Below are 17,524 nucleotides of genomic sequence, written 5' to 3'. Positions count from 1 at the left end.
GTTGCTTCCATATCTTGGCTATTGTAATTCATGTTGCAGTGAGCATAGGGGTACATATATCTTTTCAAATTAGTGTTTTTATTTTCTTTGGGTAAATACCCAGAAGTGGGATTACTGGATCATATGGTAGTGTTTTTTTTTGTTTTTTTTTTGCGGTACGTGGGCCTCTCACTGTTGTGGCCTCTCCCGTTGCAGAGCACAGGCTCCAGACGGGCAGGCTCAGTGGCCATGGCTCACGGGCCCAGCCGCTCCACGGCATGTGGGATCTTCCCAGACCAGGGCACGAACCCGTGTCCCCTGCATTGGCAGGCGGACTCTCAACCACTGGGTCACCAGGGAAGCCCCATATGGTAGTTTTGTTGTTAATTTTTTGAGGAACCTCCTACTATTTCCCGTAGTGGCTGCACCAGTTTACAATCCCAGCAACAGTGCACGAAGGTTCCCTTTTCTCCACATCCTTGCCAACACTTATTTGTTGTCTTTTTGATGATGGCCATTCTAATAAGTGTGAGCTGGTTTCCATTTCCTTGATGATTAATGATGTTGAGCATCTTTTCATGTGGAATATGCTTTCTTCTTGATACCGTGTGTCATTTTGTATGATTTATAGGACAAAATCTCATTTTATTTTAGGACTTAAAGTTTCAGAAGTGCGTATCCCTCAATCATGCATATGTGGAGACTTTATCAAGCTATAACGAAATGACTATTGATAATGTGAACATGAAATTCGTTATTCTTGTATACGGCAGTGTTATTGATACTAAGACAGAGGTACCATATCTTGCACCTTGCATTTTACCTAAAACCTGTGAACAGGTAAGGAAGATCATTTCTAAAGAGTCATTTGCTTTTCATGGTGCCCCATAAGTGACTTTAAAACTCAACCAACCACCTTAAAGAGAAATTTAACCTAGAAAGACGCTGCAGTTCTCACCTGCCCTTAACAAAACAGTCAAAATGTACCCAGGGCTTCTGTGTACTGTTGTACAAGTTGTGCCCTGCACAAGAGTGTCACTGAGGGATAAGGGGGGCAGGAATCTGCCTGCTCTCTGCTTGCCAAGCTGTTTGCCCTGGCATGGGCTGTGCCTCCACAGAGGAAGGATGGGGTACATTTTTCCTAGTTCACGCCAAGGCAGTGACACTGCTTGCTAGCATGGCTCTGGAAGTTATCTGCACTGGTTGATAAGAAGAGAGATGCACTGGGGCCATGTCACTTTGCTGACACATTAGAGGCTAGGGGCACAACTTGATAGAGGGCCCTGGGCCTCATCATTCCATGCCTCTGTAAGGAAGGGGGAAGTGTGAACACCTAGGACAAAACAGGGGATGGGAAGAGTAGAAGCCAGGTCCCTACTGGGCCAAGCCATCTGCCGTCGGACCACAGGAGTGATGTGAGGACAGAGCCCAAGAATGAGGAGGACCAAGAGGCCATGAGAAGAGCTGACATCTCTTTAATCTGGTAACAAGTTTGGGAGAGACCCTTTCTGCTTGTTCAGGCTGGGAACGTTCACTAATTTAATGAAATTTTATGTCCTGGAAAAGTTGGTAAACCTCCTAAAAAGTGCATTTACCACTTTCCTAACTAACGTTCTTATTTTGTCAACCTCTCAACAATTCAGAGGGTGAAGGTAATTTAAATGTTTTTTTAAAATAGAAAATGAAAATTTAGCTTTGAAACAAGGGGTGGGGTTCAGTGGGAGCAATCCCACAGTTTAGTTGGTTAAGACACCAGAGTTTGGAGTCAGGCATACTTGGATTTAAAACCTGACACCTGTGCCCACTAGGTGTGTGAGCAGAGGAAAGGTGCCTTCTGACCCTCAGTTTCCTCTTAGTAAGATGAGGATAATAGCAGCAGTCGTCTCATAAGGCTCTTGTGGGGATTAAATGAGATAATACGTGATAATATCTAGAAATGATAGTTATAATTGTTACTTATGTATGCTCCTTGCATTCTGGGAGGGCAGATTCTGTGGCACATGGGGCAAAAGCTTGAGGAAGAGAGCTCTTTTTCCTATCTGGGAAGGCTGGGGCCTGAGCCCTTGAATGTCAATGTCGGAATAAAAGTAACTCAGTGGATGCTGGGGATTCCATTTTCCAAATTCGTTCCAAGTAAGGTGTAGAAATTTCCTTTCTGATGTTTACAAATATCCAAAAGATAACCTCCTGGTCCAAGAATTTTTGAAACAAGGTTAAAGAGGATTTGAAAAGAAAAAGATAGAGCTTAGGTTGGAGGCTGAGTTCTAGGTTTTGGCTTATTTCTTATATTCTTTGGAAAGGTTAGGAAGCAGCCATCTTAGAGATCAAAGAATGCTCTTTTGACTAATTTTGACTTTTCTCCTTTAGGTGCAGGGAACTTCAGATGTAAGCAAGCTGCTGGTTATCCAAGCACCTGCGCCTGCCAAAAATAATAATAATGCCAAGGTCATGGGTAAGGGATAGCCCTTTAGTGGTAAGAAAACCACTGAGAAGGAATTTTGTTTCATGTAAGATTCATTTTATTCTAAGAAAACGGTTTGAGGGCGTTGTGTGGGTTTATCATCCATCTCCATTCTTGGGCCCTCCCTGGCTGCCACATTGCTTCTGGGAGGTCACATATCAGAGCCTTCCAGACACTGATATCCAGGTGGCTCTTACTCTCTCTTGTGCCTTTCCCTCCACAACCTTGTGGGAGGACAGCAGCTTCTACCTTGCACTCTGATCCTGTAGGCTGGAGCCCCGTAGTGCTGTTGGAGGCAGAGCAGGGAGGGGGAGGGGATAGACTCACACAGCAGGCCCAGGTGTGGGAGCCGGTTTTCTCTCAGCGACCAAAGGGAATATAGAATCTGACCCATGTTCGTTGAAAGCCACGGTCATAGCCACAACTCAAGTGACTTGCTTTGAGGTGCACTTTGATAGTCACTAAGTAATTATTGTCCCTAAATGCATATTAGTACCCAATTGCTTATATCATGGTGCTAAGCATACTATAAAGAAGACTAGATAGGAAGGCCTTGCTGTAGGGAAAATACATTCAAGATCTTTCACTCAGTGCTCAGCATCCTGCCTTACCAAGCCTAGTGTCACCATTTTCCCAGCTACCCCAGCTTGAAAACACAATCATCCTTGATTTGCTCCTCTAATTAGCACCATCCCAGTGCTTATGATTCCTGTAACCTGCTAGCTCAGGCGTTCTTAATGAATTGTTAATTTGTGGGGGAGGCGGTTCCGTGATTTCAAAGTGTGTGCATAAAGGGCACATTTTATCAATAGTTTACATCTCAGTGTTCCTCATTTGCATAATTCTTATAAAATGCAACCCCACAGTATGCTGGGCACTGTGCAAATCACTAGTCGGTGAGTGAGCGAACAAAGGCCTCTGCCCTTGTCAGGAGGAGAGAGATTCAAGAAGTAATTTCGCTTCTCCCCTAGAAGCAAATTCAACCTCAGACGTTCTTACAGCTCACTTTGCATGCCCTGTTCTGGGGTCATAGGCAGCACCATGATATTGGGAGCTCCCTCTCCTTCTGGGTCTCCTGTCCAAGTTAGCTAACACTGAGATGACCATTACCCCAGGCTTCACAGTGTCTTTAGGTCTGCCACTCTGCTACTTCCCCAACACTCTTGGGGCACAGGAGTGTATGGCAAGGCTGGGAGCTCAGGGTCTAATGTCAACCCCCTTAGGGCACCCTGAGGGCTATTTTAGAGTGAGGGAAATATATATCAGTCTGCATTCCCGGATGCCTTTGGGAGGAAAGTCACAAATGGTAGGCCCATGGACTTGATCCAGCCAGTACACTGGATTTGGCCCACATACGTTTTCTTTTAAAATTTTAAAATTGTCAAATATGTAAACATCCAGAAATTTCACATTTTAAAAAAAATCCAGATTTTGAGCTTTTCTTGAAAAGAAAATCAGAAAGTCTGCCAACCCTCGGTCCTCATATCTATGTATGGCAACACTCAGACAGAGCTGAGCATCTCTGGCTCCTACAGGGGAAGCAGATGCTCTACGGTTTGCCTCAGTCCACTCCCTCTTGTGTTATATCCAAACCATTTTGTTTGTGTGACCTGCCTCTTCTCATTTGGGTTTGCCAGCCCTTGTATTGGACTTTTGGTAGCCTAGTAACAAATGTCCTTGAGGGAAAAAAGTAAAAAGCCTATCTGAAAGGGGAGAAGAGAAAGGCGACACTTACAGGGAGGAAGTAAGTTGAAATTTCAAAATATCCTCCTGCTACCTATACTCTTAAATTCCTAATTTAGTTTTTCTGTTTAATGCATTTATTTGGATTGGCTCAGTCAACACCAGTCTTGGAATTACCAAGAGAGACTATCACTGGAAGAGAAAAAATGAGGTAATAAACTTGACACTTTGATTAGATTTTTCTTACTGTGAATATTAAACTACACAGTGAAAATAAATTGTAAAGTCAAGTAGCAACATGTAGGTGGTGAGAAAAATGGCAGCTCATTAATATGGGAAAATTGGGATTAAAGTTCACCTGAATTACTTAACAATTACAATTATAGAATATTTTTGAAAACTGTAATTTTGCCCTAGCCCCCCTCTCCTAATTTCCCCCCTCCTAACTCCCTTCCCCCCTGATATTTAGTTCAAAAGTAGAGCTATCTGGGATTAAGGATGGGGAGGGCCATTCACCATACACACGGTTAGACATTAGTATGTAAATATGGATGCTTCTCTCTTTGGAATGCGCATTCCCATGGATGTGTGGGTCTCTGGCGGCGGGGGGTGGGTGGGGTGGGGTGTGGTGCACAGGTAGATCACGGGCATCTTCCTAGGGTATCAATTTTATTTGACAGTCTTTCAAAGGGAGAAGTTAACTCATTTTACTGTTAGGTTACTTAAAATATTTTATATTGAAACAAACATACTATGGAGTAGGATGACAAATTTGCATGAATTTAAGATGAAACAAGAGACCTCAAAACATTTTATTATGGAGAGTCACTTATGTGTTGCCCTGACATTTTTTCCTAGTTTCCTCAGCAATCAGAGCTAATTTAGAAAAGTTTGAGAAGTGCTGGAAGCCTGGCCTAGAGTTGGGGAGGGAGAGGGCTGGTAGAGGAAAATCTGGTGGGGAGAAGGGTAGCCTGCAAGCGGCGGGGGGTCTCTGTGAGGGCCCCTAACAGAGTTCCCTTGGGCCAGAGCCCACTGCTGAGTGGAGTGGAGGAGAAGACAGCTCTGACAGAGCAATAGGGCGATAGGCAAATGCAGAAGTGGGCCAGGTAGCAGTAACAGTGCCAAGAATGGGCTTCAGGGGCCTTCAGCACCCTTCCTCCCCCAGTTGCCAAGTCACTCCAAATACACGTTTTCTAAGGAAAAATGATGTGCTGTGTAAAAAGGCAGCTTCATGAGAAGTCTCTTGGCCCATCACATCCCCAACCAGATAGCCACCCTAAGACCCTCCTAATAGAAATTCTGGTCCTACCACTAATATTTATGACAATCAGGGTGGTTTGCAGTGTGTTTGTTGGGGAAGGACAGTGGCATTGACCAAACTGACGGTTCTTTGTTCCTTTAAACAAAGCAATTTAAATCTTTTTAGGCGGTCTTCCTCTGTCATCCTCTCCTTTCTTAAAGGGACCCTATTTCACAAATGGGGAACCTCACTGGGAGTCTAGTGATTTGGCTCCTCACTTGCCACTGTCTTTTCCAGGCCCCATTATTAAAAAAATGCTCATTCCAATTTAGGAAGAAAGTTTCCAGCTTACCTTGCACTCAGTCACAAAGTTAACTGGAATTCAGCTCTCCTAACATTGCTCTTTAAATGCGCCTTTGATACACTACTCTAATTGAATTAATGTATCTCTCTTTACAAGATGATGTTTGATGGTATAGAGATGCACATGTACTTACTCAAAGTCCTTAATATGTAAGATGTTTTAAAGGGAGTGTTCCAGATAATGGAAACTTTTCAGTAAGTTTTCTGATTGCACTTAAGTTTTTTTCTGAAATGCTCATTGTCAAATATTTTACTTTTGACTTTCTTTTATAGTTGGAAAGTGGATCCCATTTTAGAAAAGGACATTAATGGCACTTATGTGATACGTGGAGTCAGGTTAAAGACCGAGCTAATATCCTGACTCAAGTGCTGAAAGATTGTCTGGCAAGGAGTTTACTTAGAAGTTGCTAAAACAATTTACTGCTGCATTTATTTTACAAGCAATTGATGGACTGCTGCAAAAGCTCTAATTTTAAGTAGTTGCATTATACTTAAGATGTTCAAAATTCCTCAGGGTAATATAAGATATCCTAAAGCTTATGGCCTAGCAAATGAAATCGTGCATCCAGCTGAGAGCAAGTTATAATAGAGCAGGAGTTACCAAAAGCACTGTACAATTAACATACTACTATCTAAAGCATAGGACCTATAATTTTGATTTGTGATATTGCTACAATTAGTGCCTCCCTAATGTTTTTCAGAGTAAAATTATTTCCCCCATCCCCAATTTAGTAAATATTGAAAAACAGAATAGGTTCCATAACTTTAGTTATTGAAAGCACAGTTTAGGAGAAATTAACAATCTTACATTGCATAGTACTGTTTGATAGCACTTTTCATTTTATTTTAAAAAGTCAAATAAAATAGAATTTTATGATCTGATTGTTTATTATTTAGAATCTATTATTCCTTTTCATTTCAACAAGATTTTCAAAGAATCAACTATACTCCAGTATAAAATAAAAAGTTACCAAAAAATAATAATGATTCTCTACTCCAGGGAAAACCATAATAGAAGTAAGAATAGAAGGAAACACAAGAGAAAAAGTCAAGCCTTTTACGAACCTTCTGGATACCTAGAATAGGGCAGTATTTCTCAGAGTGGCCTGCGGAGCACCTGTGTGTCAACAAATGTCAGGTGTGGCTGCACGTTACAGACCCACAGGACTGCCTGGCTGTTTAAGGAAGTTATCACAGACCCAGTCTCCTTTTAGTCTCCTTCTCCTTCATCCTTGGCCTGTGACTTTTATCCTCAGCGTGGCAAAATGACATCTGTAACTTGGGCATCCCATTTGCTTTTCAGTGAGGCAAGGTGCTTTCTCTTTATTAGGCTTTGCCTTTTAGTCAGGAAGGGACCCCATCCCAGGCCAGCACTATCACATGACCACACTGATCTGTCATTTTAAGATGAATTTTAGCTGGCACCTCAACTTGCCACCATTAATACAATCTGTGTATTTTTCGTAAAGAATAAGGGGAAATGGATATTGGGTGAACTGTAGTGTCTGCTGTACTCTGCATCACAATCCCATACCTGGTATAGGGTTGTTACAGATGAAGAACTTCTGGCCATCTGTAGAATCCATCTCTGGGGGTAGGCCCCTGGCCTGCACATTTTAACACATTCCTCATGTGATTTAATGCATACTGAAGCTTGAGATGCCTAAGGTAGGGGATAAAGAAGTAGCAGAAAACAGATGTCTGCTCTACAATCTTGCTTACGAGGCACACTGCCATGTATTTGAAACAGCTAGAGGATACTTCATCCCATGCATATCAGTTAGAATGCTTTTGGCCTCAGGTACCAGAAAACCCAACTCAAAAAGGCTTAAACACTAAGGTTATTTATTATTTTATGTAATAGAAGTCCAGAGGTAGGACAGGTTCACAGTTGGCAGATTCAGTGAAGATCATAAAGAATCAGATGTTTTTCTTTCTCTCCACTTGGCTGTTGACCTTTACAGCCTCATTCTATGGCTGGATCCCTGCTCCCAGGCTGTAGCTTGGCTGCCAGCAGCAGTTTAATGTTTTCTTGTTCATATTCAGTGTGAGAGAGAAAAATGCCTCCCAGTTGCTCTCATGTGAGTAAGAATTCTTATAGAAACTCTGATGGTCTTCTATTTGTGTCTCTATGCCCATTTCTGAACCAATCACTGAGAAGAAGGTGGCAATGACCTTTTAACTAGTTAATGCACCCTTTAAGCTTGAATCAAAGCTGTACTTCCTCAATTTGCATTGCCCCAAAGTGGAGGGGTCAAATGGAGTAAATCACTGTGCCAGTTCATTGCATCCAATTGGCATCTTGACTTGGCCCTTTAGACACAGCCATGCTGGCTCCTTACCCTTTCCTGAGCTTCTTAATGCATATTCCTACGCTTAGGGTAGAGGTTGGAGGGGAGGTCAGACTTCTGGCAAGACCACACAGGAGCCTCAAGTTGATCACTTTGCTAATCTTAGATGACTATCTCTTCTAGCCAGAGCATTTGCTGATTGTCTGAGAAGGCACATGGTGGACTGCCTCTCAAATTCCTATGCTTCTCTCATAGCCACAGTGGCCGTATAATTCACTTACAGTTAATAAACGTTTGGATTTATTAAATCTGTTCTCCCTATGAAAACTGAGAGCAACAATCCTGGAAAGGGGAACTCTCCTCTCCAAGCCCCATAGTATATTAGAAAGTGTACTTAGGATCACTTCTACCCTGGCAATGCATATTCATTATGTAACATTTTTTTTTTTTTTTTTTTTTTTTCCGGTACGTGGGCATCTCACTGTTGTGGCCTCTCCCGTTGCGGAGCACAGGCTCCGGACGCGCAGGCTCAGCGGCCATGGCTCACGGGCCGAGCCGCTCCGCAGCATGTGGGATCTTCCCGGACCGGGGCATGCACCCGTGTCCCCTGCATTGGCAGGCGGACTCTCAACCACTGCGCCACCAGGGAAGCCCCATTATGTAACATTTTATATTTGGAGAATACTTTCACAGTCTCATGGCTTCATGGCTGCTTCATGATAGAACCAGAAATCATTTTCCGGGTACATGACCTCCCTTTTCCTTGAGCTTTTCAGCGTTTTCACACTGGCAGCATCTATGTGGGTTGAGTAGATACAGCCCACCAAAGTTTGGGTGCCTGAGTGAGTGATAAAAGGGGCAATAGATTTATTGGGGGAAGAACTGAAAATTTGATTTTGAATTTATAAATTCAATGGCCAATGTTCCATTGATCAGTAAAGACTCAAGTTTGAATAATTAACGTTGGAGATTTAGACTTTAAATTGTCACCATAAAAGAAAGTTGAAGCGAGACTCTCTGAGAGACAAGGACTGAAGAAGGCAAATAGCCAAGGGAAGACGGCAGTGCGGAACCACACAGTTAGGGAGGTGACAAAATGCGAGCATTCAGGGATTAGTTCAGAAGAGATGTGCTAAGGAGGACCAGATAGTCTTAGTTCATTAAGGCCAAAACATATAGTGACTTGGATAAGAGGTGACAGCAAGATGCCAGTCCTCTTAAGTCTCTTTCAGACCAGCATTCCCCAGGATATAATGTAACTTGGAATTTTCACCTTCCTTCTCAACCTTCTTAGTGTCACCCAAATTTTATATGTGGAGACATCAAGGAAACTAAAAGCTTACTGACTTCTCTAAAACATGGCACCAGGGATCAGCTTTTACATTATTATACACAATAAAAGTATAGAGGGCTACATGCAAGAGACTATACCAGGTATGGGACACTTCCTTCTAAACCTAGGACTTAGCACAGCATAAGTCTGAGAGACTATGAGTTCAGAATACTTAGTACTCTTTCCAGAAAAGCAAAAGATGGCCCATTATCCTCAAGATTCATATTCTTAAATCTAGGAATCCCATTAAGGTATCAGGTTAGGAGAGTTCTTTGTAGCGGGGGTCACAAATTCCACAGGACCCAGGCAAGTAACATGAAGGAGCAAAGCAGGCCAAGAGATGTGGTGGAATACATTTTCTTTTCTATTTTTTTTTTTTCAAAGCAAAGGAAACACATTTTATTTTATTTTATTTTATTTTAGGCCGCACGGGGCAGCACGTGAGATCTTAGTTCCCCAACCCAGGATCAAACCCGTGCCCCCTGCAGTGGAAGCGTGGAGTCTTAACCACTGGACCACCAGGGAAGTCCCTGGAATCACATCTTCATCAGCCGCTCCTCCATTTTCATTAAATGAAATTTTATGTATCTGTCTTTGGAGAAAAGCATCAGTGTCAAATCTAGCAAGGAAACATTTGCCCTCAGGACATGAGCCTGAACTAGTACTTGAAAATGTGACAACAGAATTTTCTGATCACGTTTTAACAAAGGATTTACTTGCTGATCACTAAGAAGTAAAAGTCAGAAAATAGTCCCCCTCCCCCACTGCAAGAATTAATCTATAAAACATTTTCCGTCATCCTCTCCCCTCTTCCCAAGGTGTGCCCTTTCATGTGCACTTCATCGTAGAGCCAGCTGACATCCAGAAATACTCTGAGAGGCACCTGGCACTGTCGTGTTGCCCATGCCTCTGGTACACCTCCCTGGCAGGCAAGTGGAACCTTTTCTGTAGCTTCCCACTTTCAACAGAAATTTATTGAAAAATTTTCTTGAGAGCAAAATACTTAAAGCTTCCTTCCCCCTGCTCATCCTTCAGTTATCATCTACTGGAAAATTACAGAATTCAAAAGGTTTTGCCCCCAGTTGTGATCAAAACATGGAACACTGAAGAACATCTGAGTCACTCTAAGTTCTTAGGTTACATACGTAGATATGTACAGAGGAAGTTGAACCCCAAGTTCTGCTCCTTCCCAAAATGGGTAACAGAAGAGAGGATTTGATTAGAACAGCTGAAAAAACCTGATACTCATTCTATGATGGAGCAAAGCAGGCTTTTTCAACCATAAACTGATACCACCTTTTGGTCATAAACCCTGCAGAGATCCAACAAGATGAGCCTCAAATGTCAAACAGAGTCAACAGAGAATGCTAAGATATATGAACAGAAGAGAATGCTGCTAAAGGCACAGAGCAAAGAATTCCAAGGAATTTTTAGTGCCATTTTCATTTAATAAGCCAGTAGTATAGCAACCTAAAGACCCTGGCTGTGATCACACCAGGATGTTTTTATGGTGCTGCTGCAGGAAAACATGATGGGCGGCTGGCATCCTCTGGCTCACGGTGCTCAGTGAGCAGCTCCAGCACCAACTCCGTGGAGAGCCTATGGCTGGGGGGTATAGCGGAGGTATTTCTTGCCAGATGGGAGCTCTTTGGTGAAGACTCCTTTAGGGAAAAGTTTTTTGGCTTCCTCTTCGGGGATGGTTGGAAGGACCATCACGCTGTCTCCATCCTATTGAAAAGACATTGTGAATGGTGAAATTCAATCTTATAGTGAAGGCTAAAGGCAATAATTAACTTTAGAAAAGTGGCTACAGTTGCTGATGAGAATAATCAAATCTCCTTTGCTCTATCCCCTCTGAGGAATTTTGTTTCCGCAAGTTGATCTTTGACACTTTTGGGAAGGGAAGTATTTCCCCACCTTAACAAGAAATAGTCCTGTTTTAAATCTAGTAATGGCTTGCCACCTAAGTCCTTATCATTGCCCTGCGTGACTGAAGAATCCGGCTTCCTCTCCCATCCCTGGCCTCTCCCCGCACCTCCTGCTGCTGCTTTTCTAGCACGGTGGCTCTCCTACTCCTTGAACATGGCAAGCTCACTATCAGAAAAGCTTCTTAGCTGTTCCTTCAAGCCTGCCATGCTCTTCCCTCCTAAATATGCGTGACTTGGTGTCTCACTTTCTTCAAGTCCTTCCCAAAGGTCCCTTCAGAGAAGGGCATTTCTTGACAGCCAAATATAAAACCAACCCTCCCACCTGTGCTCCCCTTCTCCCCACCTCTGCTTGATTACTCTGTCGCACTTATCGTTACCTAATATACTGTAAACTTGTTTATTGTTTGTCTCTACCAACTGGAATTTAAGTCCTGTGAGGGCAGGGACTTTACACTGAGTGTTCATTGCTGCATCCCAGTGTCTACTGTCTGGGCTCAATAAACATATGATCAAAGAATGGATACAGAATAGAAATGGTTTGCCTGTCAGAAGAAACAAAATAACAAAACCAGGTGTTCAGGTTAGCATATTAAAAAAATGTAGCAATGTTAAGACACTCTTGTGATATTATCCATGTCCTACATATGGCAGGAATCTTAGAGATTAAAAGTTCATGAACAGGTTTCAGAGAATTCTACATAGGTTTAAAAGACTGAAGCTTAAGAGAAATGAAATGTTTCAAGACATTAATACACCACATAGGTTTATACCCATGACTTAAGTGGCCAGTCTAAGTTCTGCTATAAATATTTTGCCATCAGGGAAGAGTTAAAGGTTTTTTAAAAAATCCTTTTATTAGGAAAAGGAATCATTCTGATCCAATTAATTTGTCCAAATAATCTAAAAGTTAGAAATACAGGGAGTCTGTATAAAAGGGGTTAAAGACCCTGAAAATGGCCTCTCAGCAAATCTTAAACTCAGCCAGGAGGAAAAGCCCTCCCGGTGTACTTGCATGCCAGAAACAAGAGCCCCACGTAACGCTGACCCTGGAGGTAGCCACTGAGAGACTGGCCCCACAGGCCTTCCAGGCAAGTTGGGTATCTGCCCTTTTAACATCTTTACCTTCCAATCAACTGGGGTGGCAACCCTCTTTTCTGCTGTCAGCTGCAGAGAGATAATTACTCGGAGAATCTCATCAAAGTTCCTGCCAGTGGTAGCTGGGTAGAGGATGGACAGTTTTAGCTTCTTATCAGGACCAAAAATAAATACCTGCAAAGCACACAAACACATAAACAGGAAGAACTCGTTGAATGTTTTTGATACTAAAGCCTCTTAGAAGGCTCTTAAGTCATGAAAAATGTTCAAGGGTATAACAAAACAAAACAACAACAAAAATCTGCAAATATCTAGAAAGACACACCAAACAAACCGGGTGGCTGGAGTAGATATGTTTTTCTTCTCCATGTTATATTTCTAAACTTGAAGGAAATTGTATTTGGCTCTGGCTGTCTCAGTAAGAAAAACTGATTTGCGAACTGAATCCAGGAAAGGCCTCAGGAAGGTACTATGTTAACTACGGAAGATTATCATAAAAATAATACTAATGGGAGTTGATCCTGGTTCTCAAATTGTTGTATATTTTTGCAGATGTGGGAATAAGTTTGTTCTCTAGTGGTTAAGGACAGAACAAATAAGAATTCAAAACCAGGGATGCCTTATGAAGAAGGCTATGACCCACCACCTTAAAGAGTGGGCTGTCAGGACTACAGAAAAAGATTTCTCAATATTAGGTGACATCCTAGGAGAAATATTTTTATGTATTTTCAAAAGCTGTGAATTTAGCAGTTTAAAAGTTTAGCTGAAAAATTTTACTTTGTACCAGCATTTAGATAAAAATTGAGAGTGTCACCAGGACACTTATATCCTAATTGGACATAGTCCCCCATTTCCTTTAGTTGGTCCAAGCATTTACTTGGACATATGTAGCCTGGTCAGTCACAGTGACTATGTAATGGAGGTATACAACTCACCACACGAGCTGTTACAGGCATGCCCTTCTCGTCCTTCTCTGCTGGGTCCAGCATGCCCAACTGGATGGCAAGGTCCCGCTTCTTATCATCAATGATGGGAAAAGGTAACTTTTCTGTGGGCTCATCACCATTGTAAGCATTGATATCCTGAAATGCAGGGGAGAGAGAAAAGAGAAATCTAAACCAGGCATATCCTCTGAATTCAATCAGTTAACAGTCATCGTCTTGTAAGACAGGGAAGAGAGGACCATAATCATCATATTTTCTCTAAGCAATTTTAATAAGAAAATTAATGAATGAACACTCCTCATCCCAATTGTTCACTGACAGGAATAACGGTAGGGTGTAGTACTTAGGTTATAACCTAGAGCTTTCTCATGCCCAAGTCTCTTAAAATTCAGCATGCGTTTACTGCTCTGAGAAAGCAGCATTAAACTCTTTATTTATTTATTTATTTATTTATTTTTTGTGGTATGCGGGCCTCCCTCTGCTGTGGCCTCTCCCGTCGCGGAGCACAGGCTCCGGACGCGCAGGCCCAGTGGCCATGGCTCACGGGCCCAGCCGCTCCGCGGCATGTGGGATCTTCCCAGACCGGGGCGAGAACCCGGTTCCCCCTGCATCGGCAGGCGGACGCGCAACCACTGCGCCACCAGGGAAGCCCCTAAACTCTTTAAAAGTTGAATAATACAGAGTTAGACTTCAATCCAGGGTACCTCTGCGTACCCAAATACTATAAAAACCATCAGTAACAATGAGTTCACATCCAGAAATTATAGCACATGCAAAGATAATTTTATAGATCTGGCCCCTGCCTCAAAAGCACCCTGACTCAGACATTAAGCTACTGTAACAAAGATATTAAGACATGAAAAGAAAACACAAAACTTAAAGCAAACACAAGAAAGGAGAGTTGAATATTCACTTCAAGGACAAGTCAAAGGTAAAAATGGGTGAAAAGGCAGAGGTGAATTTACACTAGGATGAAATCCACATAAAAACAAAGCATTTGGGCTTCCCTGGTGGCGCAGTGGTTTAGAGCCCGCCTGCTGATGCAGGGGACGCGGGTTCGTGCCCCGTTCCGGGAAGATCCCACATGCCGCGGAGCGGCTGGGCCCGCGAGCCATGGCCGCTGAGCCTGCACATCTGGAGCCTGTGCTCCACAACGGGAGAGGCCACAACAGTGAGAGGCCCGCGTACCGCAAAAAAAAAAAACAAAAACAAAGCATTTCAAGTCTGAACTAAAGGACAATAATGTACTTGCTTCCACTCTCTATCCCTTCCTCCCCTAGTTAAAAAGTTCATTCATTTTTCTATTCTGGGAAGTTTTTGGGAAAAAAAAAAAAAATCTAGCTTCGTTATCTGATCTGGTGTTGACATTGCACTTAAGGTGGGCTAAGCATTATGGTAAGTACGTGTGGGATACAGATGAGGAAGACACAGTTCCTGCTGTTAAAGGAACTTCTAATTTAGTTGGATGATTTCCGTAAGAAGTAGCAACAAACGCAAGACGGTAATATGTAAATGGCAAATGCTGAAGTACACCAGCATCCCCATTTGTAAGACTGCTGGAGTTAGGAGAGCCTTCAAGAAAGGCGTATGACTTTTACCTGGGCCTTTGAAGGGTGGATAAGATTTTCACAGGGCAAAAGAAGGCATTCTAGGGAGGGGGAGCAATATTAATGAAACATGTAGGCAAGTCTGAGCATAAACTATTGACTGGCGAAAGAGGAATTTATCTGGGTAGAGTTTTAGGAAGTAGTGAAAAAGAGGCGTTAACGCTGGAATAAGGTCTATTTATTATGTGGAGCCTTGAAAGTAAAACAGGAGTTGATGGCATAGCAGATATAGAACCTTTGTGGATTTCTCAACAGACATGCCATAGGATAAAAGTGGTATTCATGAACTTTGAAATGGATAACAACAAATTTTAACATGCTTCTTAATTTTATTAGCTTAACTTCCCTTCTGCTGTCACTGGCGGTCTATCAGGTCACCACAGCTAAAATAACAATCAATATGGTTTCATGCTAGAGGCACCTTGAGGTTTCCTACGTAACCAGTTGTGTGTCAAAGTTTGGACACTGCTTCTGAAAGTTGGGACTTATTTCCTATTTCATGCAATCACAATTTTGAAAATTCTAAGGCACAAGCTCACCAGCGAAAATGAACCTGGGTGTGTTCCTATACTTTAAAGGGTATTATATAATTGGCTATAAACTCTTCCTTCAGCCACCTGTACTTTCAATGATTGCTCTGCAGTAATTCTCAACCCTGCCATTTGCATGATAGGCATTACATTACACCCATGAAAAGCAAAGAACAATATGCTTTGGCTTTATCCTAAAATCAAGCAAATTCCTACTCTCTATCATCTAGTATCAAAGAGAGTACTGGTTTGGGGTTCAAATCCCACTGCACCATTTTCTTGCAGGGAAATCTTTAGTGTGTCCTTCCAATTGCCTGAGTGCAAAAAGTATTCTCATCTGAAAAGCTGGGAGCGGGAACCATATACCTCCCCTAAAGGGCTGCTCCCAGAAACTAACGAGAAACTGCCTGTGAGAATACTGTGGAAATGCCAGTGACCATTCACAGCCAAGTGTAAGGAATGAAAACAATCCACCTCAAGAAAGAGAAATGCCTTCCCTTTTCTCCTATACATGATTCTTCTAATCTCAGACACTTAGAATTAACTGGTACAAAGTGGCCATGGGATGCAGCCCCAGGTGGCCAGCTCACAAGTCAGTACTACATCGTATATTCAGTTGCATGTGAAGTGCTTGACATAGTGCCTAGTGCACAGTAAGCATCCTTTGAAAGTTCCCTATCATTATTTAGTAGACACTGTAGCAAAGTCATTAAAACGTTCACAAGTTAAATCTAGACCACCACATTTATTATCCAGGTAAATCCTTTTGTTGGGAGTAGACAGGTCCTTCAGTTCATTCATTTGACAAATACAGACTGCCTGCCTGCCTAGGAGGTCCTGAGTACTGAGCACTGTTCCAGCAGTGCACGAAACAGGAGTCTGCCCTGCTAAGCCTCCACTCTGGTGGGGGGAAACAAACAAATGAAATCAGCAACGTGCAGAGTATTTTAGACTGTGACAAGTGCTAAGGAGACAAATCAGGGGAGGATGGGGAGTACAGAGGGGAGTTATAATTTTAGATAAGGAGGCGAAGGGTGGCCTTAATGGGCATCATTTGAGTTGAGACCTGAAAGATATGAGGGCAAGCCACAAAGATACCTGGGGAAAGAGTCTTCCAAACAGGATTCTGGATATATTTTGAAGGTAGAGCAGGCAAGTTAGCTGATGAATCAGACATGTGAAGTGAAAAAACCAGAGGAATTAAGGATGACTCCTGGATTTCTGGCCTGAGCAACTACAAAAATGCAGATGCCATTAGCTGAGATGAGTAAGACCCTGGGATTAAGAACAGGAGCCCCGTTTTAGACATGTTGCATTTGAGGTGATAGGACATCCCAGGGGAGATGCTGTAGGTGGTGGTTTCACCAATCTCGAAGCCAGGAGAGTCTGGCCTAGAGATGGAAATTTGGGAATCATAGCATATAGATGTGGGTGGATGAGTTTACCAAGGTGAAACAGGCTCCGGACGCGCAGGCCCAGTGGCCATGGCTCACGGGCCCAGCCGCTCCGCGGCATGTGGGATCTTCCCAGACCGGGGCGAGAACCCGGTTCCCCCTGCATCGGCAGGCGGACGCGCAACCACTGCGCCACCAGGGAAGCCCCTAAACTCTTTAAAAGTTGAATAATACAGAGTTAGACTTCAATCCAGGGTACCTCTGCGTACCCAAATACTATAAAAACCATCAGTAACAATGAGTTCACATCCAGAAATTATAGCACATGCAAAGATAATTTTATAGATCTGGCCCCTGCCTCAAAAGCACCCTGACTCAGACATTAAGCTACTGTAACAAAGATATTAAGACATGAAAAGAAAACACAAAACTTAAAGCAAACACAAGAAAGGAGAGTTGAATATTCACTTCAAGGACAAGTCAAAGGTAAAAATGGGTGAAAAGGCAGAGGTGAATTTACACTAGGATGAAATCCACATAAAAACAAAGCATTTGGGCTTCCCTGGTGGCGCAGTGGTTTAGAGCCCGCCTGCTGATGCAGGGGACGCGGGTTCGTGCCCCGTTCCGGGAAGATCCCACATGCCGCGGAGCGGCTGGGCCCGCGAGCCATGGCCGC

The 17,524-nt window shown here is 42.9% G+C and overlaps 1 protein-coding gene across 1 annotated transcript in view; it reads right to left on the bottom strand.

Moving 5' to 3' along the window:
• Positions 1-10,040: 10,040 nt before the first annotated feature.
• Positions 10,041-17,524, bottom strand: part of PRDX6 (peroxiredoxin 6) — a 14,505-nt gene continuing 7,021 nt past the window's right edge. The window contains exons 3-5 of the mRNA XM_007113477.4: positions 13,309-13,455; positions 12,401-12,547; positions 10,041-11,078 (exon numbers count right to left, since the gene is read on the bottom strand). Of these exons, the coding sequence (XP_007113539.1) occupies positions 10,950-11,078; positions 12,401-12,547; positions 13,309-13,455 (423 nt within the window). The 3' untranslated portion in view covers positions 10,041-10,949. The remainder of the gene's footprint in view (positions 11,079-12,400; positions 12,548-13,308; positions 13,456-17,524) is intronic.

Source organism: Physeter macrocephalus, chromosome 4, assembly GCF_002837175.3.
Source record: "Physeter macrocephalus isolate SW-GA chromosome 4, ASM283717v5, whole genome shotgun sequence".
Classification (NCBI taxonomy): domain Eukaryota; kingdom Metazoa; phylum Chordata; class Mammalia; order Artiodactyla; family Physeteridae; genus Physeter; species Physeter macrocephalus.
Note: the sequence above shows the minus strand (reverse complement) of the source record. Positions and strands in the feature narration are given on the sequence as shown.